The following is a 26,742-nucleotide window of genomic DNA, read 5'->3' as shown; positions in this document are numbered from 1 at the left end:
TCAGCCTAGACCAATGCACCCACCACTTCAGCTGTATGACCTGGCCAGGGGCCTGCTGGCCCCGGTGGGCAGTGGCCAGAGCTGCCCCTCAGACCCTGGTGAGAAAGGGCCTGGTCGGCCGGACCAAGTGGACAAAGAGGGCCCTGGGCTACTCATACCCACTCCTGGACTGGCCGCTTATAGTAAGTGACAGGCTGAGGGCCTGCCTTGTTCTTGAACTGGAAGATAGTGTAGACCAGCACCAGGATGCAGAGAGACAGGATGCAGGGGATGACCACTGCCACGGCATTTACAGAGCCTGGTACATCATTGATGGTCACCATGATGTCCACATCTTCCTGGGGGAGCCGCCGCTCCTTGCGCCGCTCCACCTCCTTCTGATTGCAGCCCATCCAGTCACGCAGGATGTTACGGGGGTAGCCTGGCTCTACGCTCAGTTTCTGGTTGTCAAACTTCCAGTAGTCCCGACCCTTGTAGAAGTAGGTGTAATCTGCAGAAATAGAGCCCAGGATCACCCGTCCAAAGCCCTTGCTGGCACCTGCTTGGGGCCAGTACCGGGTATAGGATGTTGTGGCCGTGGGGGGAGGGGAACTTGGAGGGATGGGTGACATGTGAGGCAGAGGGAGTGGACTGTTGGAATTGTGGAAGCGGGGTGCTTGGCTGCACTGTGGAGTCAACAACACAGCTCCAGAGAAGGTGGTGGGAAACCACTGAGATTATTTAAGTAGAACCGGGAAATAGTTTAACTTGTGCTGCCCAGACAGGACCATTCTCAGCCCAGAGACAGCTCTGTCACACTGGGCCCACAAGCGCCTCACAAGGGCCAGATCAAGCCTTCAAACCTCACGCTAGCACCTCAGTCCAGAGCCTGCCTGAGCCAACGGAGCAAGATTTCTTCTGTTGACCACAGACACTATCTCTCCACAATTATGGAGTCTTTCTGGCTTGGCACATAGTGTAACACAGATGCAGGGTCTCTGGGGCCCTTCTAGGGAGAAATGGGGGAAAGGCTGGAAGGAAAAGTTGGCAGGTTTTCCAAGTCATTCCCTGGGTAGGAGCTATTCCTAGGCCCTCAGCAACAGCCTCAGCAGCCCAGCCAGTCCAGAGATGGGAAAACAACTCTCAGACTCTCCTCATTGGCTGGCTTTTACCTTGGATGGGAATTTCATTGGTCAAGGCCCTTGATGTCACCTGTCTCTGAGGCTCCTCAAAAAGGAAGATCATGTGTTTAAAAACATCAGGTACACAAACCAGCTAACAACTGCTGTCCCCTGTGGCATTGGCTTTAGAAGTAGTGAACTTGATAACGGTCTCTAATGTGCCATCCACTGCCTCTTGCTGTCTGTGGTTTTTACTCTCCTCTTAGCTTCTATTGCTGCTTTGTTTCTTGACACTGAGAACTATGCAAATCTTGTTCACAGCTATATCCTAATCCTCTGTCCCATACAAGCTGGTTTTCAGCAATTATGGAGTGAATGAGTGAATCCTGTCATTTTACTTAAACCGAAACACACTAACAAGATGCTTCTACTGCTACTAGCAGTTAAAACTTACGTAGCGGAGACTGCAGGCATCCTCACGAAGCCAGTATATTCAGGTCATTGCCATTACTAGCTCCATTTTATAGGCGTTACTGAAAAAGTTTCACTGATTTTCCAAAATTCACAGGAAGTGGTGGGGATTATCTGTGTGAACCCACCCATCCCGGCTCCAGAGTCTGCTTTTTGTTGTTGTTTATTGCAGCACTGGGGTTAGAACTCAGCACCCTGTGTGCTTTGTGCTTGCTTCACACTAAGCTGCACTCCAGCCCCAGAGTCTGCTTTTGACCAGATAAGCAATTATGATGCCTCCTCTGTACCTAGCAAGATCTGACCCCTCCTATTGAGAACAGTGCCTAGTCTGGTATGTAGGGAAACAGATTATGAGTGCCTGTTGCCAGCCTTCCTTCAGAAAGAGCTTTTTTTTTTTAAGTTTCACTTTCTAGATGTCTGCCTGTAAGCCCTGTAAATAAGAACCTTTAAGCAACCTCTTATTCATCATTACTTTTCAGATCTGACTACCAAGGAGCCCTTAGAGAACACCAGAGGACCACTGTTTGAGAAATAATGTCTGAAGGAATGAACTCAGCCCACAAAAACATCTCAGTTGTGAGTCATTCCTGCAGGTGAAAACTTGTGACTCGGTAGCTGGTAAGTTAATTTGCTGTGTGAACAAGAACCATAGGGACAGCTGTCAGCTAGCAGGCCAATTTTTTTTTTACACTGGGTATCCTGAGAGTATAGCTGGGAGCCATATAAAAATCAGCTCCCTTCCCCCACCTCCCTGGGCCCTTACGTACATCCTTCCTTGCTGATGAAGGCCCCTTGGGGGGCCTGTGGGATGCCCTTCCACACGGTGATGGGTTTGGGGTAGCCAGGGTCTGTGGCTCGCCGCTCCTCGCTGTAGCGCCAGTACCGCTCGCCTTTGAAAAAGTAGGTCTTGCCCACAGGTTCCCAGCGCAGAGCCGTGTCGATGCCTTCACGGGGTAAGCAGCTGCCCAGCTCCCCCAGGCTGTGGGGGTACCCAGGTTCCACTGTGACCTCCTTAAATACCCAGTACTTGTCACCTGTGGGCAAGAGCAGCTCAGGATCAGAAGTCCCAAATCACTCGATGCCATCTTTGTTCATAGAGCCAGAATGTCAGTCTACTTGACCCCTTGGCCTCAGTGGATCTTGGAAGCAAGAAGCCAGACGCTAATCCCAGATCCTAGGCAATGTGTTTCATACTGTCCAGGTCCTAGGCTCAACCCCTGTGACCTTTTCTTCTCTCCTCTCTGACAATGTCAGTCAATCCTGTGCCTTTCTGTTAGGGCTAGAAGGGCCTTTGGAGGAAATCTGCTTCCCACCACACCTCTTCTAGTTTAGAGTGGATAAGGGACATCTCAAAAAGGACAGGGAACTATCTCAGGTCTCACAGCACAGGCTTCATTACCTTTGAAGAAGACAAATCTCCCATCAGCCCTTTCATAGGCTGCATCTATGCGGGCTGGCAGGCCTTTCCAGAACTGCTCAATCTGCATGGGGTAGCCCTCCTGTACCCGGTTGTTGCGCAGGCGCCAGAACCAGCGATCCTAGGTGAAGAAGGGAGAAAGGGACATAGCAGGCCCTGCCTCTCAATGCAGTCATCTCAGCCCAGGGCCACAATCTCCCTTGGAGTCTGTCCATTTGCTGCTTCTAACTCTCAAGAGGAAGACAAGATGCTCATGTGATTCTTCATTTAAACCTCCCTGCTGACTAAGGACCGTGAGACAGACCTGGTTGTGGGAGAAGAGGTATTGAAAAGCTGGAAAGGGGGATGCTGGTGCCTAGAGAAGACACAGGAGGGCAGCAGAGAGCCACTGGCTGCCAGGTAACCTTGGGAATCCCAGCCTGGTAATGGGAACGATAAAGCCCTCATTTGTCTATGAACACTTGGAGAGGAGCAAAGAAAAATGAATTCAGAGCCTGGCACCAGTGGCTCACTGCGATTCTAGCCACTCAAGAAGCTGAGATCTGAGGATCGCGGTTTGAAGCCAGCTGGGGCAGGAAAGCCTGTGAGACTGTTATCTCCAATTAACCCAAAACCGAAAGTGATGCTGTGGCTCAAAGTGGTAAAGTGCTAGCCTTGAGTGAAAAAGCTCAGGGACAGAGCCCTGGCCCTGAGTTCAAACCCCACAAGTGGGGAGAAAAAGCCAAATGACATGCCTTACAACCACTGTATGAGACTGAGGTTGACTTACATTGCCTGATTACTCACTGAAACCTCAGTTAGTTGAAACCTCAACTGCCCAGTGTGACGGAGACTCGCTGCCCAGCTAACCAGATTGGTAAAAACTGTTGCCTTGGTAGTCAGAGGTGAAGCTGGAAAGAACTTTTCCATGCCTTGAGCCTGTTGTCTTCATAGCAGTTTGATCTTCACACATTCATCATTAGAAGAATGATTTCCCCAGTATCAGATGGACAACTGAGGTTCAGAGAAGGGCAACTTGCTCCATGTCAGAGACCAGAAACTATCTGTAGTACTGTCCCCATCATTAACCCCCAGGCGAGTTGTCAACCCAACCATCTTTTCCCCTCACCTCTTGGAAACAAGCTGACTTTCTTGGAAGCACCAGAAAGAGACCACCAGGTCCTGGCCACTAGGCCAGTTCTTGTCCAAGCTCTGCACTAGCCTGCTTCCAGAGCAAGAGTCTCCCCAGGTCTGTGGTGGGGGAAGGAGTGAAACGACCCAGGTGACACCTGTCCATCAGCCCTACCTTAAACACAAACATCTCGCCCCTGAAGAGGGCCACTGTGTTGAAGTTGCCATCACAGATGTTGGGCTTGGTGCCTGGAGTGGATGGTCGGTCCCCAAGGGGTGGCCGAGGGGGCCTGGGCTGGCGCTCATGTTTCCTCTCAGATGGTGAGTGGATCCTGCGGACTGGAAGCGTAGGGAGGGGCCTTGTGGGCTCCAGTGGCTCTGCTGGCGGTCCTGGAGAGAGAGGCTGCGTCTTAGAAAAGAGCCAGTGGTTCTCCAGGGCTCTCTGCCTTACTGCAGGCAGCTCCTGGTCAAGTCTGTCACCTGCCATCTGTCAATTCACCCTGAGTTAACGCTTCCAATCTTCAAAAAACAGGTGGAAATGGCCACTAGATGGGGGCACTCTTCTTCTTAGCCCCCCACTTCCCCTTTCTCTGTCTTCTCACTACAAGAACAAATTTGTCCTTGTTTAGGGTTAGTATCCCATGCCTCTTTTTCTGCTTTCCTACATACACACTGGCCCCACTTTCTCACTCCCCTTCATTCTTCAGCTTGTTCCCCACCCAAACCACTTGCCAAGATCACCAATGACCTCTGTGTTGTGGAATCCAACAGTTACTCACTCGAACTTGGTGAGTATATGAATCATCTAGGGATCTGGATAAAGTGCAGATTATGACTCAGAGGGCTGGTGTGGGGCCTGTATGTCTTCAAGATCCCACGTAATGCTGATGTTGATGGTTTGAGGTCCACAGCTTGAATAGCAATATCCTAGAAACATACTCCCCCTTTTCCAGGATCCCATGCTCTCCTGGGTTTCCTGCAACCTCAGCAGCTGTTCCCTCTTAGCCTCCATTCCCTATAAAGACTGGAGCGCCCTGAAGTCTCTTCACTTAGTTTCTTTCATCCCTGTGCAGTGTCTCAATTTGGGCACATATTAGGATCATCTGTGAAGTTTTAAAACTTCATCTCCTTGAGAAGCAAGCTCTTTTTTTTTTTGGTCAGTCCTGGGCTCTGTCCCTAAGATCCTTTTGCTCAAGGCTAGCACTCTACCACTTGAGCTACAGCTAAAGCACTTCTGGCTTTTTCTATAGTTAAGAGTCTCATGGACTTTCTTACCTGGGCTGGCTTTGAACTGAGATCCTCAGATCTCAGACTCCTGTGTAGCCAGGATTACAGGTGTGAGCCACCAGCACCTGGTGAAAATTGGAACCTTAAGATGATGTCAATGGACAGCCACTAGTCCAGGTGTCTGATGCAAATTCTTATTTAGAAAGATGCTTAACAGGGGCTGGGAATGTGGCTTAGTGGTAGAGTGCTTGTGTAGCATGCATGAAACCTTGGTTTCAATTCCTTAGTACCACATAAACAGAAAAAGCAGGAAGTGGTGCTGTGGCTCAAGTGGTAGAATGCTAGCCTTGAGCACAGAGAGGCTCAGGGACAGCGCCCAGACTCTGAGTTCAAGCCTCAGGACTGGCAAATAAAAAAAAGGAAAGATGCTTGACATCAGAACTGGTCACTAGGACATTTAATTTTTTGTTGTTGTTGTTTTGTTTTTGTTGCCAGTCCTGGGGCGTGGACTCAGGGCCTGAGCACTGTCCCTGGCTTCTTTTTGCTCAAGGCTAGCACTCTACCTCTTGAGCCACAGCACCACTTCCGGCTTTTTTCTATATATGTGGTGCTGACAAATTGAACCCAGGGCTTCATGTATACAAGGTGAGCACTTTACCACTAGGCCATATTCCCAGCCCGTAGGACATTTAATTTTAATATACATTTCAATCCAATAGCTGTGGTTAGTGCTATTAGATATCAAAGATCTCAAGTCAGTATCTCAGCCCAGGTCTTTTGACTATAGACTGGTGAATCCCATTGCTCCACAGTGACCCTCACCACTGCATCTGCTTTGTCAGGTCCTGTCTATTCTGCCTTTGAAATACCTTCTTATACTTACTGCTTCCACTCTACCCTCTGCTGCTCACTTTTTGAGATCCAGGGATCTAAATGGGGAATCTCCTCCAGAGGGAGCCACCTCTGGAGCTCCATTGCCTGGGGGGACGTGTTGTGCTGACCAGCACTTGCTCAAGGGGACTGACCTTCCCATCTCAGCGCTGGCTTGCCCAGAATGACAACTTGTATGTGACATGAAAGAGGCATGATGGAGGTGGTGTTGTTTTTCTTTTCAAGGTCAAAGCTGAGGATACTCATGAGCTTTTATCACTAGTACTCATAGAGCTGCGTGACTCTTCTTGGCTAGAAGGGCCCCAGAAGAGTGCCTAGTCATCACCCAGCAGAGGGAAGGGAGCGTGTGTGGAAGGGGAAGGGGTTGAGAAGGAGGAATGAGTACTCTTTTCATTTTGTCCTTCCCCTTACTTGGTCCTTCAGTCACCATCAATCCACTCCTAGGTTTCCCAAGTGTGTGTGGGGGGGGGGGGGGAGAGGGCTCATCAAGCTGGCAGCAATGTCGATGAATGGCAAAACTCCCTAGCCTACACTTTGCTCCTGACAGCTAGCCACGGGGCAGCCCTCCAGAAGGTGAAATGGCCCTCTTTTCCCCGCCACACACCGTAGATCTTCTGGATGCCCTGGAGATCATCCTGGGGTAGCTTGAAGTTGTGCGTCTCCATGTACTGGTAGAAGGGTGCCATAATGGCACTGGGATCGTTGGAGTGCTCCAGTCCCAGCGCATGGCCCAGCTCATGCACAGCCACCAGGAAGAGGTCATTTCCTGTGGAGAGGGAAAAGGAAGGGACCAAGAGTACCCACTTGGGTATCAGTCAGTCAATCCATTAGTTGGGCAAACACTGAAAGAAATGTGTCAGGCCCTCTGTTGGATATCAGGATACATGGAGATGAGACCCAATCCTTGCCTTCCAGGCCTTGTGATATAGAGTGGCACTTGGAGAAATGACTTGAGTGACACAGTGTTCTGAGTGCTTTGTCACAGGTAGATGTAAGGGCTGAGGGGGATTCTGAAGAGGATAGGGCATTTAAACATGGAAGGAAATGCTCAGGGAAGACTTCAGAAAGAAAAAAGCTTAAATGTTGGGTCTTGAAAGGGATTCAGGGGTAGGGGAGGAAGAGGGTGGGGTGGAGGGAATGCTCTAAAGCAGGTCCAGGGACAAGGAGTTTCCTTCCTCTTGGCTCTGGAACAAAGCATGAGGGGAGAGCTAGAGGGAGATGAGGTCAGCCAGGCTGGCAAGCAGGACTCTGTAATGCCCTACAAAGGAATTTGGATTGACTTCTCAGCCAATGCGGGGTATAAGCAGGATTGAAGGTGGGAGTATGATGCGATCTCCCTGGTTACGGTCGTGGGAAGGGTTAGAGAGACACAGACTTGAGGCAGGAGGAACAGTGGGTTAGTTCAGAAGTCACTGCAAGGGTCTAGGTGGGAGGTGCAGAGGCTCTGGGCCAAGGCAGTAGTGGTGGGGACAAGTAGAGCAAGTGCTTGGCATAGCTGGCTGGTGGTCAGCTTCAGATCCAGCGTAAGGAGCCATGGGTGTGGGACAGCTCTCAGTCAGCTGGACAGAAGTCTCAGAAGTATTAACTGAATTCCTGACCAAGACCAAGGTGAGGATTCAAGTATGGGTAGACACGTAATCCAGGGGCTGAGAGTGGGACACAGGACCCCCAAGTGTGAAACACAGTGATAGGACAAGATACCTTCATCCCCAGCTCTTACCCCTTCCTGCTTGTGTGTGACGGGCTGAATCTCAATGTCCTCATTTCTAAAATGGAGTAGGAGGTTGGATGAGTGAATAAGCAAACATATGAAATGTGTGGCCTGGCCCTAAATGCCTGTTCTTATACTATGAAAGGGGGAAAGTTCATCTACCAGAAAGGAAGCACAAAGTCAATGAACAGGGTTCCAACAAAACTGTCTTAAGGCAGCCCTCCTAAGCTGCATTAAGCCTGGGGCAGGGCAAGGTATGAGTGTGTGTGTGTGAAGTAACCGGAGTGTTGGATAAGAAATGCCTGGGACCAGAAATTGAGCAGACCACTGTATAAACAGTCCTCGTGCCTGACTGTCATTAAAGACCCTCTACTGTCCTTGACCTCTGGCATTTGTATATGTCTTTTGCATTGCCTCTTATCTCCTAGCCCTAGGCACATCTTTTAGGCCCTTTCTTCACCTCTAAGTCCAGGAAGGCTGCCAGGAGTCAGGAAGCCTGCTGCCCACTGGCTCCGTCAAGGCCCCGTGAGGGTCAGAGCGGGTGGAAGCTGTGTAGCCTTCCTGGCTAGGGATTGGGAAAAGAGAACCCTATGAGGCAGACCCAGATTATGGGACATGAGAACCTGCCACTCCACCAATGCCACCCGTGTCTTCAGCAAAGCCACCTTTGAGCCTGGAGAGGAAGGAAGATGGGCAAGATCAGTGCAAGGTTGGCCAGAAGCCTGGGGCTGGCCTTCTGCTGGGAAGGGCTGGTTGGCAGGAGAAGGCCAGGCAGCTCTCTGCATCTTCCTCAGGTCCTGGCCCTTCTGGCAGCGAGGGAGGTGTGAGCTCATCTTTGAGCTCCATCCCAAACAAAGGCAAGCTACTCAAGGCTGCGGAAGGCAGCTCTGCTTCCTGGGGTTGTATTGGCTCTGCTCCTGGATTGCTTTTCTACCTGGGACAAGCTGTTCAGGGCCTATGTCCTGACCAGGACCCTCCTCGAGGCTGGACCACACAAATCCCAGTAGAGAACCCAAGAGCTGGGCACTGAGCTCTGAGACTCTCAGCCTTTGTCCTTGGCCTGGGCCTGGGCCTTTGGAGAAAACAAGGACAGGGAACTGCAGGTGTGTCCCAGGGAACCAAAAGGAAGACAAGACAGCTAGAGAGCCCAGCATCCTACTATGCAGAAACTAGGAGCACTCTGGGGAGGAGAGGGAAGAAGATGGGCAGGAGGGCTTTGTGAGCATGGGAGAGGGAAATCAACTGCACAAGGAGATCTGCTGTGGAGATTCTGGTGCTTCCAGGGCACGAGTCTCTTACAGTAGACTTAGGAGGAGGCACAGTGGTCAGAACTGTGTGATTTCTGTCATGTCTAGCAGTCTGACATTTTAGATCTCTTCTTCTGTAAAATGAAGAGAATGGTGCTATCTTTGTCATACAAATAGGGGTAAAGATGAGTGAAACAAGGTACGTAAGATGCTCATGTCTGCTCCTGGCACAGAGGCCTCACACTATTAATTAGCATATCTGTGTTGAGAGGTGTGCAAGGACCAACATCCTCCAGATTCAGTGTTTACCCAAGTTCCTAGCCTTCCCCACATCCTAGACAAGCAGGCTTAGCTGTGCCAGTGGACCCTGTCTCTTAGGACCTCCCTATTTGGTAATACCCATCTCCTTGACTCCTCCAGCCCCCCAAACACATTCCCTTGATTGTCTCACCATTGTTGGATCCAACTGGAATAGCATTTGTCCTCCAACCTTCAGCTCAGAGCCTGTCTCTCAGAAAGCCTGCCCGATGCTCTCAGCTGCTGGATACTATGATTCCTTCACTCTCCCAGCATTTTGTGAGGCCACTTCCCAGACTATGTGAATTACAGCCTTTATACTCTCCCCCACCCCAGGACTGTGAGCTCTTTGGGGCAAGCTCTGAGCCTCTAAGGTGAGAGTACCCCAGATGGAAGTCTCAAAAGCTCAATATTTTTCCAAGTCTTTAGATGGCCTGCAATAGAATTTTTTTTTTGCGGGGGGCAGTTGTTACTGGGAGGGAGACTGTTAAGATGTGGAGTCCCAGATTCACGTCTAGCTCTGCCATTTATATTTATTGTGTGAATTTCTTAACCCCTTGGCAGAACTTTATTTTCCTCATCTGTAAAATGGAGATTGCAATCCCGGCTGTCCCCAGTCTCTGGACAGGGGGAGAGCTGGTGACGTAAGTGTGGAAGGGCTCTATTCTCTAAGGCACTGTATGGTCACGAAGGCTCTTCCTGTCTTGTCACCTTGCCCTATGACAAAGTAGCACATGGCTGGGTTCTCTCCCACAGGAGCTTAATGACTATCTGCTGATTTCACTGGTTGACTCATTTGAGAGAACTGAGAACAGGAGAAGTTTCTGGAAGTAGCTCCAGAAACTGGCTTTACGGTGTGGTAGGCTAGCTTGTCCATTCACAGGCTCAAGAAAGTAGGGAATGAGAACCACCTGCACAATCCAGTGGTTCTTCAGGGCTTCTTAAACACCTGGGGAGGGGAATTCTGGTTTAGGAGGTTGGGACAGTAGACATCTCTTTGTTTGTTGGGTGATGCTGAGGTTTGAACTCAAGGCATCTACCACTTGAGCCATGCCTCCAGCCTTATTTATTTTTCTTTAAAGAAGGATGCCCTGCAACCTTACACTGCCTTTGCTTTCTGAGGCAGTGAACAGGAAGTACCAGTACCACTGAGGAAGGATTCTTCTTAAGGCGAACCTGAGTCTAATCACTGTAATCTAATTACTACTTACTAATATTCAGGAATCACGGGAAGAGAGATAGGTTAAAAGTAAACCTTTAAGACAAGGGAAGGTAGTGGGGGGAGGGAGTATGAAACAGTTTTAAATTGCAAGAGCTTTAGTGGACAGCCATGTTGATCTGCAAATATGAGTCCTGATTCAAGCAAGCAACTGGAAAAGACATCTCTGAGGTAATTTGGGAAAGTGAATGCAAATTAGGTATTAGAATTTAATAAATTGTTACCTTTGTTGGTTTTGATAATTTTGTGGTTATGTTAAACATGAGTCTTGGAAATGGAGGAGTGGTATCTCACCAGCCTTGAGTGGAAAAGAAAAAGTGAGTCTTTACCATAAGTACATACTAAAGATTTCACTGTTGAAGTGATAGAGCCAGAACTTTCTTTAAAGCATATCATCCAAGAATTGAAAGTGGGATGGAGTAAGTGAAACAGAAATAATACAGTGTTGACCACTGAAGTAGGCAATAGGTACCTGGAGATCATAATCTTTCTCCTTGCTTTCTGGAGTGTTAAGTTTTCCATAATGAAAATTTAGTGGGGGAAAGAAAGCTAATAATAAAAAATTTCCTAGGAGACCTCTGTCTTTTCTTTGCTGAGTCTATGTGGAAATTAAATGAGATCATATCCAGGTGCTCAATAAATCTCCCTTCCTCTCCTTCCCAAACTGATCTTGGGGCAGTAGGCACCAGCTTACCAGGGATATGTTGTCATGACTGTGAGCTGCATCTGGTTCATGTCTGATTTTCCAGAGAAAGGTCCTGACTCCTGTCCAAAGAAGACATTAGCTCTCTTGGAATTTCTATCAGAGCTGGAGGTTGTTCAAAACTAGGGTAGGACAAGCAACTGGGGTACTCATTCACAGCTTCTAGAACCCTCTCCTACATACCCCCAGTTCTCCAATGGCAGGGAGTGGGGGAGTATAAATCCCTAGAGCTGGGCAGGAGACTGAGGAGTAGGAATATCTTCTTAGCACTTCCACTGGACAACATCCCTTTGAAATTCACTTTTCAAATACTTGAAAAGAAAAATTCACTTGTTTGTACCAAGGCTACAATAAAACCATATCAGCTAACAGTGCTGGGTACATACATGGCCTCAAAAATGGTAGTTCTCTTGACTTTCTCAGTTAGCACAGACAGGCATTTGTTGACACCAATACAGAAACAAGAATGAGATAAGTTGAAAGTTATACAGAAATCCAGGAAATATGTCCAGGACATAGGCTAGAGATACTACAGTAGAGGAAATGAAGTTTCATAGGAAAGAAGACAAAAATCTGAAGAAGGAGGAGGACAAAGAGAAATTTAGCAATTCCATAAGTGCCTAGGCTGAGCCTTGGCCAACTATCTCCTGAACAAATCTGAACAGATAAGCTGAGAGTTGTCAATCCCTGAACCATACAGTGATTTGGAGTGGTCTCAAAGGAGTGTAGCTCCAGCTCCAGACACTAGACATGCCTCTGGGAAAGGGTTTTTGGAGATTATGCTTACTGCCTGAGGCAATATCAAGAACAGAGAGATGCTCAGTTTCCCAAACTTACTTAAGAATCAGCATTTCCTACACAGGGACATGATAAATTATAAAGGACTCTAGGCACTTACACACAGTGAGACCAAAGGAAGATACCCCTGGGAAAGGAACACAAAGGCACCAATGCCTATGTGCATCTGATCATACAAAACTATTTACTGAAGTGAACTCCAGGAAATGGAAACACGAGGTTTTTTCCTTGTTGCTGTTTTTGTTTTCTTTTTGTCGTGTTTGGCAGGGTAAGGGGAGGGCATAGAAATGGAGGTACAGGGGTTAGGAATATGGCTTAGTGGTAGAGTACTTGCCTAGCATGCATGAAGCCCTGGGGTTGATTCTCAGCACCACATAAACAGAAAAAGCTGGAAGTGGCTCTGTGGCTCAAGAAGTAAAGTGCTGGGCTGGGAATATGGCCTATTGGTAGAGCCTCATATATATGAAGCCCTGGGTTCGATTCCTCAGCATATAGAAAAGGCCAGAAGTGGCTCTGTGGCTCAAGTGGTAGAGTGCTAGCCTTGAGCAAAAAGAAGCCAAGGGACAGTGCTCAGGCCCTGAGTCCAAGCCCCAGGATTGGCAAAAAAAAGAAGAAGAAGTAGAGTGCTTGCCTTGAGCAAAAAGAAGCCTGGGACAGTGTTCAGGCCCTGAGTCCAAGTTCGAAAGAAAGAAAGAAAGGAAGAAAGAAAGAGTGGGGGGAGGGAGGAAGGGAAGGAAGGAAAGAAAAATGAAGGGACAAAGGGAGAACAAATGCAGCAGAGGTACTTAGTAGACACTATGTTAAGAACGAGCTATAAGGGGCTGGGAATATGGCCTAGTGGCAAGAGTGCTTGCCTCCTACACATAAGCTCTCGGTTTGATTCCCCAGCACCACATATATGGAAAACGGCCAGAAGGGGCGCTGTGTCTCAGGTGGCAGAGTGCTGGCCTTGAGCGGGAAGAGGCCAGGGACAGTGCTCAGGCCCTGAGTCCAAGGCCCAGGACTGGGCCCCCCCCCAAAAAAAAAAAAAAAAAAAAAAGAATGAGCTATACTACTTGTGGGTGGATGTGGGAGGGGAAAACTAGGAGAGGGTAGAGAGTGGTGATGCTATCCAAAAAGAAATGTACTCTTTATCTAACTCATTTAACTGTAATCCCTTTGTATGCCACCTTTATAATAATAATAATAATAATAAATTAATTTAAAAAAGAACCAGCATTTCCAAAGGAAGGACTTGGAGTCATTCTCTCTTGTTCTTGGTCTCACTCTTGCTCAGCTATTTTCTCCTGGATTTGTCGTCTTGAGCTGCTTCAAACTGTGAATCTCAGATCTCAGCCTCCTGAGTAGCTAGGATTATAGGCAAGAGCCACCAATGTCCAGCTTGGTTAGTTTTTGTTTTGCCTTAAAATTGTTCAGCTGTCCCTGGTCTTTGAGGACTTGGTATCATGTCACATTACAACCGGAAGGAACCTTAGAGATCACCCATTTCACTCCCTTGTTTCCCACATAAGGAAACTGAGGGTGAATTGTCCCTAGTCACAGAGGCAGAAAGTTGAACTAGGGATTGAGTTGAGTGCCATCTAGCCTTCATCTCAAATTGGGCATAATTGACAAGGCGAAATGGCTTTCACACTTGTACTCCCATGTGGGAAGCAGAGATTGGAAGAACTGCAATTTGAGGCCCCCCCATTTCCTTTTTTTTTGCCAGTCCTGGGCCTTGGACTCAGGGCCTGAGCACTGTCCCTGGCTTCTTCCCGCTCAAGGCTAGCACTCTGCCACTTGAGCCACAGCGCCACTTCTGGCCGTTTTCTGTATATGTGGTGCTGGGGAATCGAACCTAGGGCCTCGTGTATCCGAGGCAGGCACTCTTGCCGCTAGGCTATATCCCCAGCCCCCCCATTTCCTTTTTTAAAATTTATTTTTATTTTATTGGAAAATGTCACCCCTTCCCTCCCTCTCTCCCAGTTTGAGATCCCTCTTTCAACCAATGAAAAAAACTGGGCAAGGCCCAAGTGGCTCATCACTGTAATCCTAGCTACTCAGGGGGCTGTGATCTGAGGAGGGATGATGGTTCAAAGCCAACCTGGGCAGGAAAGCCCATGAGAGACCCTTATCTCCAATCAACTACCAAAAAAGCCAGAAGTAGAGCTGTGGCTAAAAGTGGTAGAGCACTAGCCTCGAGTGAAAAAGCTCAGGGATAGATAGCACCCAGGCCCTGAGTTCAAGCCCCAGGACCAAAACCAAACAAACAACCAAAATTGCAACAAAATCTGGTGCAACAAAAAAATGGTGGCACAGGCCTGCCATTCCAGCTACATAGGAAGTATAAATAGGAGAATCTCAGTCTTAGGCTGGCTCAGGGATAATTGAAGAAAAACTAAAATAACTGAGAATTGTGGCTCAAGCAGTAGAACACCTGTCTGGCAAGGCTTTTGAGATCAGTATTGCCAAGTGAGGTATTGAGAGGGTCTTACTAAATAAGTGCTTTGTGAGTAAATATTGCTGAGGAACACTTTGACAACCTGAAAGCCATTCTTACTGTTCTTGTACAGTGCTGACTCCTGTTCCACTGAACCACAGTGGTGTAGTGCAAATTATCAAAAAACTAGAATAATTATGGTGTCTGTTACAATACTGTGGGATTCTCAACTTTAATGCGTTGTTACCTTTTTCTCAAGCCTCTAACACATCGTTTTCTCTTCTAACTCATGATACAAGCCTGCCTCAACCCAATTAGACCATCTCCAAGTGTTTTGACCCATCTCTGGCCTGGTAAGGTTAGGTAGGTATTATCAAGTGTAGAGTATTATCATATCACAGTTTCTACCCTCTTGAGTTCTTAGTTCTTTTTTTTTTTTTTTTTGGCCAGTCCTGGGCCTTGGACTCAGGGCCTGAGCACTGTCCCTGGCTTCTTCCCGCTCAAGGCTAGCACTCTGCCACTTGAGCCACAGCGCCACTTCTGGCCGTTTTCTGTATATGTGGTGCTGGGGAATCGAACCTAGGGCCTCGTGTATCCGAGGCAGGCACTCTTGCCACTAGGCTATATTCCCAGCCCGAGTTCTTAGTTCTTAAAAGTAAGACATTTATGGTTTCCTCCAAGCTCTTTTTTTTTTTTTTTTTTTTTTTTTTTTGGCCAGTCCTGGGGCTTGAACTCAGGGCCTGAACACTGTCCCTGGCTTCTTTTTGCTCAAAGCTAGCACTCTGCCACTTGAGCCACAGCGCCACTTCTGGCCGTTTTCTGTATATGTGGTGCTGGGGAATCGAACCCAGGGCCTCATGTATACGAGGCAAGCACTCTTGCCACTAGGCCATATCCCCAGCCCCTCCAAGCTCTTTCTTGGAGCTTCTTTCCCTGACAACTAAGAAACCTAGGACTAACACCCCACTCCCACCTCCTGGTGGTCTTACCATCATGGTTGGCATTTCCTAGGGTCCATGGCTCATCTGAGTCAAAGTGAGTGTCTCCGCCAATCCCTGGGCCAGGGAAGTAGGCATGGGCCAGGAATCCTCCTTCCCCATCAAATGGGGAGCTGTCACCATGGAAACCAGAAGCAAAGAAGATCATGATGTCTGCTTCCTTCCGATCACTTTTGATCTCATGGTATGGCACCTCTTCAAAGGTCAACGGGGTCACTTTCTGCCACACATCAAAAGCCTGGCGAATAGCTTTCCGTGTGTCTAGCTCACCCACCTTTGGGGTATAGTTGTGAATGCTGGTGAGAAAGGGGAAAATCATTAGGGAGGACTAGAAGGCCTGAGATAAGTGGAGCTAAAAGAGACGTCAGAGACATTGTAGCCCAGTGGTCTAGCTATACTAAGGCTGGGTAGGCAGAGTTCTAGATCCCTCTCTACCTGCCTCAATCAGAATAGCTTTGTTTTTAAAGGTGGTAATGCTGGGGTCTGAACTCAGGTCTGGGCACTATGCCTGAGCTTTTATGCGCAAGGCTAGTGCTCTACTTCTAGCTTTTTTTTTTTTAATGTTCAATTGTACTAGGCCATATTCCCAGCCCCAATTAATACATTTGTATGTACTTGTATTACAGCTTAATTAGTAAACATATACCATTTAATAAATAAATATATAAGTATTTGCTTATATGAGGGAAACCATGCAAGCTTTGTCTCTGTAGGCCTGACAACATAATTTTTTCCAGGTCCTTCCTTTCATTTCTTTGCAAATGATGCATTATCATTCCATTGTGTATATATACCACAGAGATGGAGTCTTGTAGATTGTTCTCCCCAGGCTGCCTTTGAACCATGATCCTCAAGGTCTCAGCTTCCTGAGTATCTAGGGATACAGGTGTGAGTCACTGCTACCTGGCTTCTAGCCCATTTTAAACCCCCATTTTTATTGTTCCCTCCTCTCATCAGATTTCTGAAAAAAAATCTGTTTTGAACGCCATAGCTTGTCAGTTGTTTAGTCCTGCCTCTGCACCCAAGATATCCCCCTGAGATAGAGTCAGAGATTTGAGATGTGCCAACGAGAGCCCAAGAGCATACCCTATTCCTGGCCCTTGCCCCAGGCCCACTTCAATTCTGGTGTCTGTGTGGTAACTGGCTTCATCATCCTGGTTCTTAGTTCACTAACTTACAAGACTGTTCAGCCTTGGTTTTCCCAGACAGTCAAAGAATGACACTGTTATGACTCATCTTCATTCTTTATACTCCTTAAGAAATAACTGGGAGAGATAGGATGTAGCTCAAATGGCAGAGCATCTGTCTAGCAAGCATAAGCCCTGAGTTTAAACCTTAGTAACACACACACACACACATGCATGCACACACACACACACACACACACACACACACAAAAGAACAAGGTACTCTGTGTTGGGCCTCTTGGTGAAATCTGTCAGGCTGACTCTGGGTGGGGAGGGAATACAGATCAGTGGGTTTGGCAAGCACTGATAAAGAGAATGAGTTCTGTCATGGTCTTTACCACATTTGAAAGCTATTGAATAATCCATACGTTTTATGTAACCAAAAACTGTAAGCATATAAACAGAACACAGCTAATAAACCCACAAAGGAGCAGATAATCCTGAAAACCTGGGCTGGGAATATGGCCTAGTGGTAGAGTGCTTGCCTCGTATACATGAAGCCCTGGGTTTGATTCCTCAGCACCATATATATAGAAAAAGCCAGAAGTGGTGCTGTGGCTCAAGTGGTAGATTGCTAGCCTTGAGCAAAAAGAAGCCAGGGACAGTGCTCAGGCCCTGAGTTCAAGCCCCAGGACTGGCAAAAAAATAAAACACCAACAAAACCCAAAAATACTGAAAACCTAAAGCTGGAGTCACCATCCCGTAAATGCATTAAGAAGACCAAATTCTCAGTATCTGGTCCTGATGCCCACTTCCTGGGCCCTTAACTTAAACTCCAGAACAACCTGAGCCTCAGGAACAAAAAACCTGAATGAGAATGGATCAAAGCCAAGGAGAACCTGTAGGTGATATGTTTTTGCCTCCACTTCTGTCCAGTCAGGGCATAGCGCTTGTTTCTCCGCCTTCGACTCAAGTGGGGGTGGTCTGGGACACCACATCGAGGTTTCTTCATCCATCTGGGCAGAGAAAGGACACACAAAAATATACATACATATGGTGGTCACTGAACATCCTAGGAAGGCATTGCCTAGTCCCCAATCCCAGTCTGAAGGACAATATATGTCCTCAACTTAAATTCTGGGACTCTGGCTCTGATGGTCCCCAACAGGAACAAGACTGACTGATTCATTAATTCATTCACTCATAGAGAAATATTGCTGAATAAGAGATATAGGGTCAGGAGATTCAGGTCATAATTTACAGCTCCACCACTAAACTAAGACCATGCAAGTGACTGAATCACCACAAGGCAGTTCTAACCCCCTGCTATCTCACAAGGCCTGCATGATCTAGTCCCTACCTACCTGTTCAATAGCTTGTCACCCTTCTGATACTATGCCCCAGCCACTTTGACTGCTTCTTGAACATGCTAATCCTATTCCCACTCAGTGGTCTTTGCATTTGTTGCTTCCTTTCTTTTCATATGTTTGTCCCTTTACTTCATTAAGGTCTCTGCTTTTCAAAGAGAATTTCTCTGACCACTCCATCTGAACAGACCACCCCATCCCACCACTGTTTGCTTATTTCTTCACAGCATTATTGCTCCCTGAAATTACATAATTGCTTTCTTGTTTACTTTTCACCTCTCTCATCAGATTCTGAGCTCCATGAAGACAGAAGCATTACTTGTAACCCCAGGGCCGGCACAGTGCTGAAACAGAAGGGGGTTGATAGAGGTTTGTTGACTGACTGACTGACTGAATTAGAACTCTCTAACAGTAGGATGGCATAATAGATTTTCAAGATATAGCGAAATAGGTGGGCATGGTGTTACTTGCATGTAATCCCAGCTCTTAAGGAAGGAGAAGCATGAATAAAGAAAAGAAAAAGACTGGGAATGGTGATTCACATCTGTAATTCCAGTTATGTAGAAGACATAGGCAGGAGAATCTTGGTCTGAAGCCAGCTCTGGGCAAAAAGTGCCAGATCTTATCTGAAAAATAACTTAAGCAAAAAGGGATAGGGTCATGCCTAAAGGTAGTAGCTCTTGCTACTGCCGAGCAAGTGTGAGGCCTTGAGTTCAAAACCCAGAACCACAATCAGTCAGTCAACCATCCAACCAACCAATCAATAAAGTGGATGAGCAATTATAAAACATAATTATCTGCATAATCATAGAATATAATTATATGTAGCAATTTATCACATTGAATTGTGATTTTTAAATCTATTTCTCAGTTGCTTCTAATAAATGATAAGTTCTTTAGGGCCAAGAATCATCTTATATTCATCATTGTGACCCTGCAGCTAGCCCAATTCATAGAACTTAGTAAATTTTGATAACCACTGGTTATCAGATAAAATACCTTAGGGACCAATAAGCCCAGGACATTGTTGGGGATTTAAGAAGACTGAGAGTTATAAGTTTATAGCTGATTGGTGCCAGGCCATCCTACATTTTCTATTCCCTTGCTTAAGGACCAATCCACTAAGCGATGGGTTGGCATCACCCACAGCCATAAAAAGCTGTTGCCATTAGCAATATGGAGAAATGAAGGCAGGGGCTATTTTAACTAAATATTAAAAGCCCCTAGAGAAAATCAATCCAATCTCACTCAACTTAGTGTGTTCCACATTGCTTAGAAAATGACCCATACTCAACAAACTAATAATAAAAGACAATGATAGTAATTCCATGCCCTAGCCTAAGCATTTACAATTGTCAGTGTTCATATTCTTTTTAGAATTTTTTTGGTTCTTTTTTTTTTTTTTTTTTTTGGCCAGTCCTGGGCCTTGGACTCAGGGTCTGAACACTGTCCCTGGCTTCTTTTTGCTCGAGGCTAGCACTCTGCCACTTGAGTCACAGTGCCCCTTGTGGCCGTTTCCTATATATGTGGTGCTGGGGAATCAAACCCAGGGCCTCATATATACGAGGCAAGCACTCTTGCCATATCCCCAGCCCTTTTTTTGGTTCTTAACGCCATGAAGTACCAGAAATTATTGTTCCCATTTTACAGATGAAGGAAAAGGTACACAGATAAATTGAGTAACTTGCAAAATATAGAAAACAGTGAGGACTGAAACTTAGAAACAGGACTGAAACTTAGCCAAATAAAGAGGTGAACTATTATTAGAATTTGACAAAGGCTAGGGCTTCTAATTTTCAGTGCTTAGCACAAGGGTGAGCTAGAAGAACTATATTGTTGATTGAATAAATGAGCAAACGAATAAATCTGTGGCATTTCCCAAGGTAGTTGCTCAAAAATAGTACTTAAGGTTGCAAATAAAGCTTCCTTTCACTAATAGTCTCTAGGACAAGAACCTCAGTTACTTCTGCTATTGCAAGGCTGACTTAGACCTGGAAAGATACCTAGGCTAGGAAATAGGCCCAGAGAAAGGGGGTGATTGCCCAAAGTCACAGAACTGGAGCTGAAAGTAAGGTTTCTGAATTCTAACCCAAACACCTGCCATACTTAGGCCTTTTGTTGAATGAGGAGCCTTCTCTTTCCCATGATTCTAGAATACTCATGCTGCCCATGCTTTACCACCTTCTTATGAAGCAGTGCGGGCAAAACTGCAAGTGGACAATGCCACCCCTTTCCTTCAGATCCTTCCCTGTTCCTCCCCCTTCCTTGTCCACCTGCCGTTCTCTGAACTTCGCCCAACAGGCCTGGGGCTTTCTGGAACTGAGTAAAACCCAAGGCCAGGTGGTGCCTCAGCAGAGATACCAGTGCTTCTGGCCCTGGGTGCACTGTGATGAGGCCTGAGCAAAGCCCTCAAAATAACCTCCACCTAGAAAGACAAGTGGGCTCTCCAAAAGCAGCTCTTGAGAGTCTACTCACGACATAGCATCTGCGAAGGTACTATCACAGCACTTTACCGTTGGAATAGGAAATGTTTGGTCAGAATTTGGGGATCATAAAATCCCAGTGTCACCAAGTTTTGAAAGCTTAGGAACTTAAACAATGGGATCCAGAAGTTGGTAACCATAATTCAACACTCCCCTTTTCAAATGAACATGCTGGATCCACAGAAATGATTCAGTCACAGTGATTTACCCAAGGGACAAATGGATCCTCCATCCACAATTAGGTGTATTTCCTATTCTACTTGCTGCCAACTCCCCTGTGTCCTCACCCAGCCCTGCCATCTGTTCTTACCTGAGCTAGGGCTCCCGATCCCTTACTCCCTCCTTTGGAGCTTCCCTCCAGCTCTTTTCCAGGCCTTTGTGACATGAATAGCTTGTCTTAGACAGCCTGAGTAGCTTCTCTATCTATTTCTGAAGCGAACTGAAACATGTTCCACTCTCTCACATCTCAAACAAAACAAATGTCATCCCCCTGGCTACCACCCATTTCTCCTCCCCTTCACTCTCAGGGTGCTCCTGTTTTTCCTTCGCTTGCTGTCTCTACTCCCCACCTCTCTTCTCATTGCCCTCTGACTTATTCCACTGAGGTTATCAATGACCTCTCAGTCACTAAAATCTGTTTGATCACTCAGTAGCAGCGGATCCTTCTGTGACCATGGCCCCCTTCACTGCTGTGATATCATGCACCTACAGCTCGTACCACTTTTCTGGCTGCTCCTTCTATGTTGGCTTCATGGAGTTCCATACCCATCCGTCTTTTTTCTTCTTCTTTATTTTCACTCTGAATGATAGCTACCATCCATCCTTGTGCCTGGACTTATTTGTTATTACATCCTAAGTATCTCCCAGAGATTCTGTCCCCTTCTGAGCTCTAGGCTGGTATGGTCAAAGATGATTGTGTATTTCCATGAGTAGGTGGGGTGCTTGGCCCAAGCACATAAAGGCACTCAAGTGTTTGATAGTTGGAAAAAGTAGAACAAGAGTTGCCAACCCATTATGAATCAAGAGTTCTCAATTTCAAGTGAGGTGCATACATTTCAAGTAATTCCAGAGAGTAACTTACAGGATTGTAAATTACTAGAATAAGAGAAGATTTAAGAGACCTTCTGTAACTCAACCTCTCATTGTACTGACAAGGAAACAGGGCTAGGAGGGATATGGGCTTTGTCTTCAAGGTTACACAGTAAGTTAATAGTAGAGCTGGAACTTCTATCTGTTCCATCTGGTACACCCCCAGTTAACATAAGAAAGGGTGCTTTGGGCTAGGCACCAGTGGCTCATGCATATAATCGTAGCCACTCAGGAGGCTGAAATCTGAAGATCACAGTTCAAAGCCAGCTCTGGCAGAAAAGTCCATGAGAATCTTTTTTTTTTGCCAATCCTGAGGCTTGAACTCAGTGCCTGAGCACTGTCCCTGGTTTCTTTTTGCTCAAGGCAAGCACTCTACCACTTGAGCCACAGTGCCACTTCTGGCCTTTTCTATATATGTGGTGCTGGGGAATCGAACCTAGGGCTTCATGTATGCAAGGCAAACACTACCACTAGGCCATATTCCCAGCACTCCATGAGATTCTTATCTCCAATTAACCACTCAAAAACTGGAAGTAGAGATAAGGCTCAAAGTGGGAGAGCAATAGCCTTAAAGCGAAAGAACTCAAGTACAGTGACTAGGCCAAGTCAAGACCCACATTGGACCAAAAAAATAAAAATTAAAAAAAAGAAAGAAGGAAAGAAAGAAAGAGAGAGTGCTTTAGGATATTCCCTCCCAGGGTGGTACTACCAGAGTAAAATATAGAAAGGTAGGATGGGTATGGGATGTATGGCAAATGCAAACTCAAATGTAAACCCGGAAAGTTCAAAGGCACAATGTCCTACGCAAATCTTACTCGATTGTTGTCTGATCCAACACACCGGTGACTGGGATTCCGTAAAATTGCTGCATAGTGGAGACTGCTGACTGTAAGGCCTTCCCTGAGTGCAATGCAGATGCCCGTGAATCGTAGGGAAGCAGATAGCCATACGACTTCAACCAGTTCTGAAAGACACGTGAGAGAAAAGGATGCATTATGCTGGAGAAGGCACCATTGTACCTGGGCAGAGATTTCCCCTTAACACTAGGGATCATTTGCCCATGAGACTTGAGAACTCATGCTTTGATTCCTTCTTCCTTCATTCCATCCCACAGAAACTGTCAAATTAATCTCCAGGAAACACAGCTCTGATTGGTTTACTCCCTACTGTGAATCTATCATTGGCTCTCTATTGACTACAGAATAAAGATAATTTTGTATTTAAAGATTTTCCCTGCCCTGCCTCTTTACCCATGAATACAGGGTTTCCCACTGTCAAAAGCCTAACACATAAGAGCACAGGAACAGTTAATTCACTAAATAGAGCAATCTGTGCAAATGTGCCCACCAGAAATTCTTATTTAAAGTCAGAGTCTGAGCAAGAATCACATTGTAGGATATCTTCTGGCAAGAGATTATATACAGCCTTCATTGCTAAACCACTTCCTCCTAAAGCAAGTAATTGTAAGTAAATTTAAACAAAGTAATGTATTCTTTAATTTCAATAGAAACAAATAGTAAATGTATAGAAAAATCTATTATGTAAGAGAGTCCTTTAGCTTAGGAAATAGACACTAAAATATTTAGACTTACATAAGGGTGTGTGATGTCTGCAACTTATTCCTAAACATGTTCAGAAATAAATATAGGCAGAGGGGGAGGGAGAGGGAGGGGGGAGAGAGAGAGAAAGAGAGAGAGAGAGAGATCTAAATAAGGCAAATCAGTAAATGTTAACTATTGTGGAACCTAGAAAAGATATTCAAGAATTCTTTGTCCTAGTGCTAAAAACTTTCTGTGAAAGTCTAAAATGATGCTGACAATTTAGAGGAGTGTGTGTGTGAGTGTGTGTGTGTGTGTGTGTGTGTGTGATGGTGACTGGACACAGGGTCTTACACATTGCACATGCTAAAGATACTACTGAGCTACACCCCAGCTCTCTCCAAAAGCTTCTAAATATAAAAAAGAATTATTGTGACTGTCCTTTGTGAATTAATTGTAAATATCTTTTGGTTAGATTGTTATGGTGGACTTCTTTTTTTCCTCAGATTTTCTTTTTTTTCTAAGTTTTGCCTGTGGAGTCATCCATACAGAAAGAGGGAGAGGGAGAGAAAGGGAGAGGGAGAGGGAGAGGGAGAGAGAGAGAGAGAGAGAAAGAGAGAGAGAGAGAGGAAGAAAGAGAGATTAAGAAAAGAAAGAAGGAGGCTGGGAATATGGCCTAGTGGCAAGAGTGCTTGCCTCCTACACATGAAGCTCTCAGTTCTATTCCCCAGCACCACATATATGGAAAACGGCCAGAAGGGGTGCTGTGGCTCAGGTGGCAGAGTGCTAGCCTTGAGCGGGAAGAAGCCAGGGATGGTGCTCAGGCCCTGAGTCCAAGGCCCAGGACTGGCCAAAAAAAAAAAATAAAAAAGAAAAGAAAGAAGTATATAGGGTTCCACGAGAAAAAGTTTAAGAGAGTAGAAGCTTTGAAAGAAATCTGGGTGAAAAAGTTCAAGGAAGCAATGCATCTGAGGACAGTAAAGAAAGCAATGCTTATTCATGTTAAGAGGTGTGAGGGGATGGAAACCCAAAGAAACAGGAGCACCAAGAAATACCTGTGATATCCACCAGAGAAAAATACTCGAGTGTTTACAGAATCCACAAACTCTTCTACAAGCACTTTCAATAGTGGGATTAGAGCAAAATAAACCCTATTCTTTGCCCATCCTAAACACCAAGTGAATGAATGAAGGAAAGGGTACCTTTGGAGATGATATTAGCTGCCTTTGTTTCTTGCTTCTAAATGAACAGACTTATGTGGTCATGTCTTTTTTACTCTAAGTCAAATCAACCCATTTTTGGATCAGAAATGAAAATAAATTATTCTTTACTTCACCACAGATGACTATAACATCTTTACTGCGTTGTGATAAAAATCAGTTGACTGATTAAAAATATTGCCAAAATAATCTTAAAATATCCACAACAGAGTGACAACCTTACCTTGCTCACATTTCGTATCTAAAACATGTTTTCTTTTCTGAGCAATGACATAGAATATAGATACTTGCAGTTCCCAAAACATTGATCTCTTTTATGCCTTTATATGTGTTTTTCACTCTGCCTAGTATTCTTAGTTTGGCAAAACTCTTTCACATTTCAATGTTCAGCCCATAAATGACTACCACTGGAAGCCATCCCAGGCTAAGTTATTTTCTCTCTCTTCTGTGCTCTCCAAACCTCCTCTTATAGATACTGTAGACCTTATAAAATTGGGCCCCGATCATTACATATCAATTTCCTCCAGACTCTAAAGGAAGAGTCGATGCCCATGCTTAGATATCCAATACCCAGGACTGTAGTGGACACAGAGAAAATGTTCATTTTGACCATTCCACCAATGCTTATTATTGAGCACTTACTGCATTTTAGGCCCTGTGCAAGGCTTCTGGGGTACAACTATGGGTAAGAAACAGCACACCAATAAACTCGGGATATGAAAGTATAATGCTACAAGGCAGGTGTGTACAGGGTTGTATTGGAGTGTCTTGTTCATGGACAGTGGAGGAAGAAAAAGAACTCAAGGAAGGCTTCTAGGCAGAGGTAAGATTTGAATTGATTCTTAAAAGTTACAGGATGTGCCAGGAACCCATAGCTCACACCTGTAATCCTAGCTACAAAGGAGGATGAGATCTGAAGCTTGAAATTCAAAGCCAGCCTGGGCAGGAAAGCCCATGTGACTCTTATCTCCACTTAACCACTAGAAAACCGGAAGTGGCACTGTGGCCCTGAGTTCAAGCCCCATCACACACACACACACACACACACACACACACACACACACACACACACGGTACAGCATGTGCCAGCCACTGGTGGCTCATGTCTGTAATCCTAGCTATGCAGGAGATTGCAATGTGAGGAATAAGGTTCAAAGCCAGCCCAAGCAGGAAAGTCTATAAGACTCTCATCTTCAATTAACCACCAAAAAGCCAAAAGTGGAGCTGTGGCTCATGTGGTAGGGCTTTATCCTTGAGCTCAGAGATAGCACCAAGCCCTGATTTCAAGCACAAGACTGGCACAGAAAAAGAAAGTAAGAAGGAAGGAAGGGAGGAAGGGAGGGAGAGAGGGAGGGAGGAAGAAAGAGAAAGGAAGAAATGGAAGAAGGAAGAGAGTTATTGCATATGCAGGGACCTGGAGATTTAGGAGATCATGACACATTTTGAGCAGTATTTAAGATGACAATGAGTAGAGGTTGAAAAGCAGGGAGGTGGAAAGAGATGACAGGTCATCTATTCACAAAATGGACATATTACAATTGCTTTTGAGTAGATTGTGGGCCAGTACCAGCCCAAAAAGCTCAAGTAAAATGTGAACAAATGGAAATGACAGGGAAATGATTATTACCCACCCCCTCACTGGAGTGCTTCCAACTTCTATTCCCAGGTAAGTCAGATCATCAAAGGCTGAAATCTCAGGATCATATTGTCTCTGTAACTCTCAGCCAGAATGTCACCTCCTGGTCTCTTTCTTAGTCAGGATTTGAATGAACAAGTGTTACATCAGGAAAGAGGTACAATTCCGAGATGGAATCCTGACTTTACCACTTTCCAGCACTGTTTCAGTGTCTCTATCTTCTTCCACAGAGTTGTTAGCATGAAATGAATGAATGACACCTGATAACTAGTAGTCACTCAAAGTATATTTGTTATCTCTTCAGATGATTTTCAGTTATCTTATGTAAACTCAAGTGGAAAACATGACTTTGACGTCTTTTCTACCTTTTGACATTGAGACATCCTGCTCTCCACATTGTCCCCTGACTGAGAGCTGTCCTTGTGGGGCCAGTGGAGGCAGGACATCTGTCATGGTCAAGACTATTTTCTACAGGACATGACCATTTCTCTCAGAAGACTGGAAGCACAGCAGAGAGTCTGGCACTCAGTGGGAAAAATGATAACTAAATTGGATTACATACTCTTTTCTCTGCTACAGGACTTTCCTCAGACCAATCTTTTTGTTTTTTATTTTTGCCAGTCATGGGCCTTGAACTCAGGGCCTGAGCACTGTCCCTGGCTTCTTTTTGCTCA

At 45.8% G+C, this 26,742-nt stretch overlaps 1 protein-coding gene across 1 annotated transcript; it reads right to left on the bottom strand.

Annotated features, from left to right (window-relative positions):
- Positions 1-12: 12 nt before the first annotated feature.
- On the bottom strand, positions 13-23,507 carry Mmp24 (matrix metallopeptidase 24). The gene is made up of 8 exons (XM_048349072.1): positions 22,490-23,507; positions 17,635-17,751; positions 15,600-15,904; positions 6,821-6,982; positions 4,274-4,488; positions 2,971-3,109; positions 2,339-2,605; positions 13-490 (listed from the first exon to the last, which is right to left on the bottom strand). The coding sequence occupies exons 1-8, from the start codon at positions 22,726-22,728 to the stop codon at positions 153-155; spliced, it is 1,782 nt and encodes a 593-aa protein (XP_048205029.1). The 5' UTR covers positions 22,729-23,507; the 3' UTR covers positions 13-152.
- Between the last annotated feature and the right edge of the window lie 3,235 nt (positions 23,508-26,742).

This window comes from Perognathus longimembris, chromosome 6, assembly GCF_023159225.1.
Source record: "Perognathus longimembris pacificus isolate PPM17 chromosome 6, ASM2315922v1, whole genome shotgun sequence".
NCBI classification, from domain to species: domain Eukaryota; kingdom Metazoa; phylum Chordata; class Mammalia; order Rodentia; family Heteromyidae; genus Perognathus; species Perognathus longimembris.
The sequence above is the reverse complement of the archived record's forward strand: the minus strand, read 5'-3'. Positions and strand labels throughout refer to the sequence as shown.

Excerpts from the sequence above, each read along its gene's own strand:
- Mmp24 (XM_048349072.1), bottom strand. The coding sequence starts at position 22,728 with ATGATCCCTAGTGTTAAGGGGAAATCTCTGCCCAGGTACAATGGTGCC. Across the intron at positions 6,983-15,599 it reads AGGAAATGCCAACCATGATG|GAAATGACCTCTTCCTGGTG; the intron begins GTAAGACCACCA and ends CCCTCTCCACAG. Across the intron at positions 491-2,338 it reads CTTCATCAGCAAGGAAGGAT|ATTACACCTACTTCTACAAG; the intron begins GTACGTAAGGGC and ends CTATTTCTGCAG.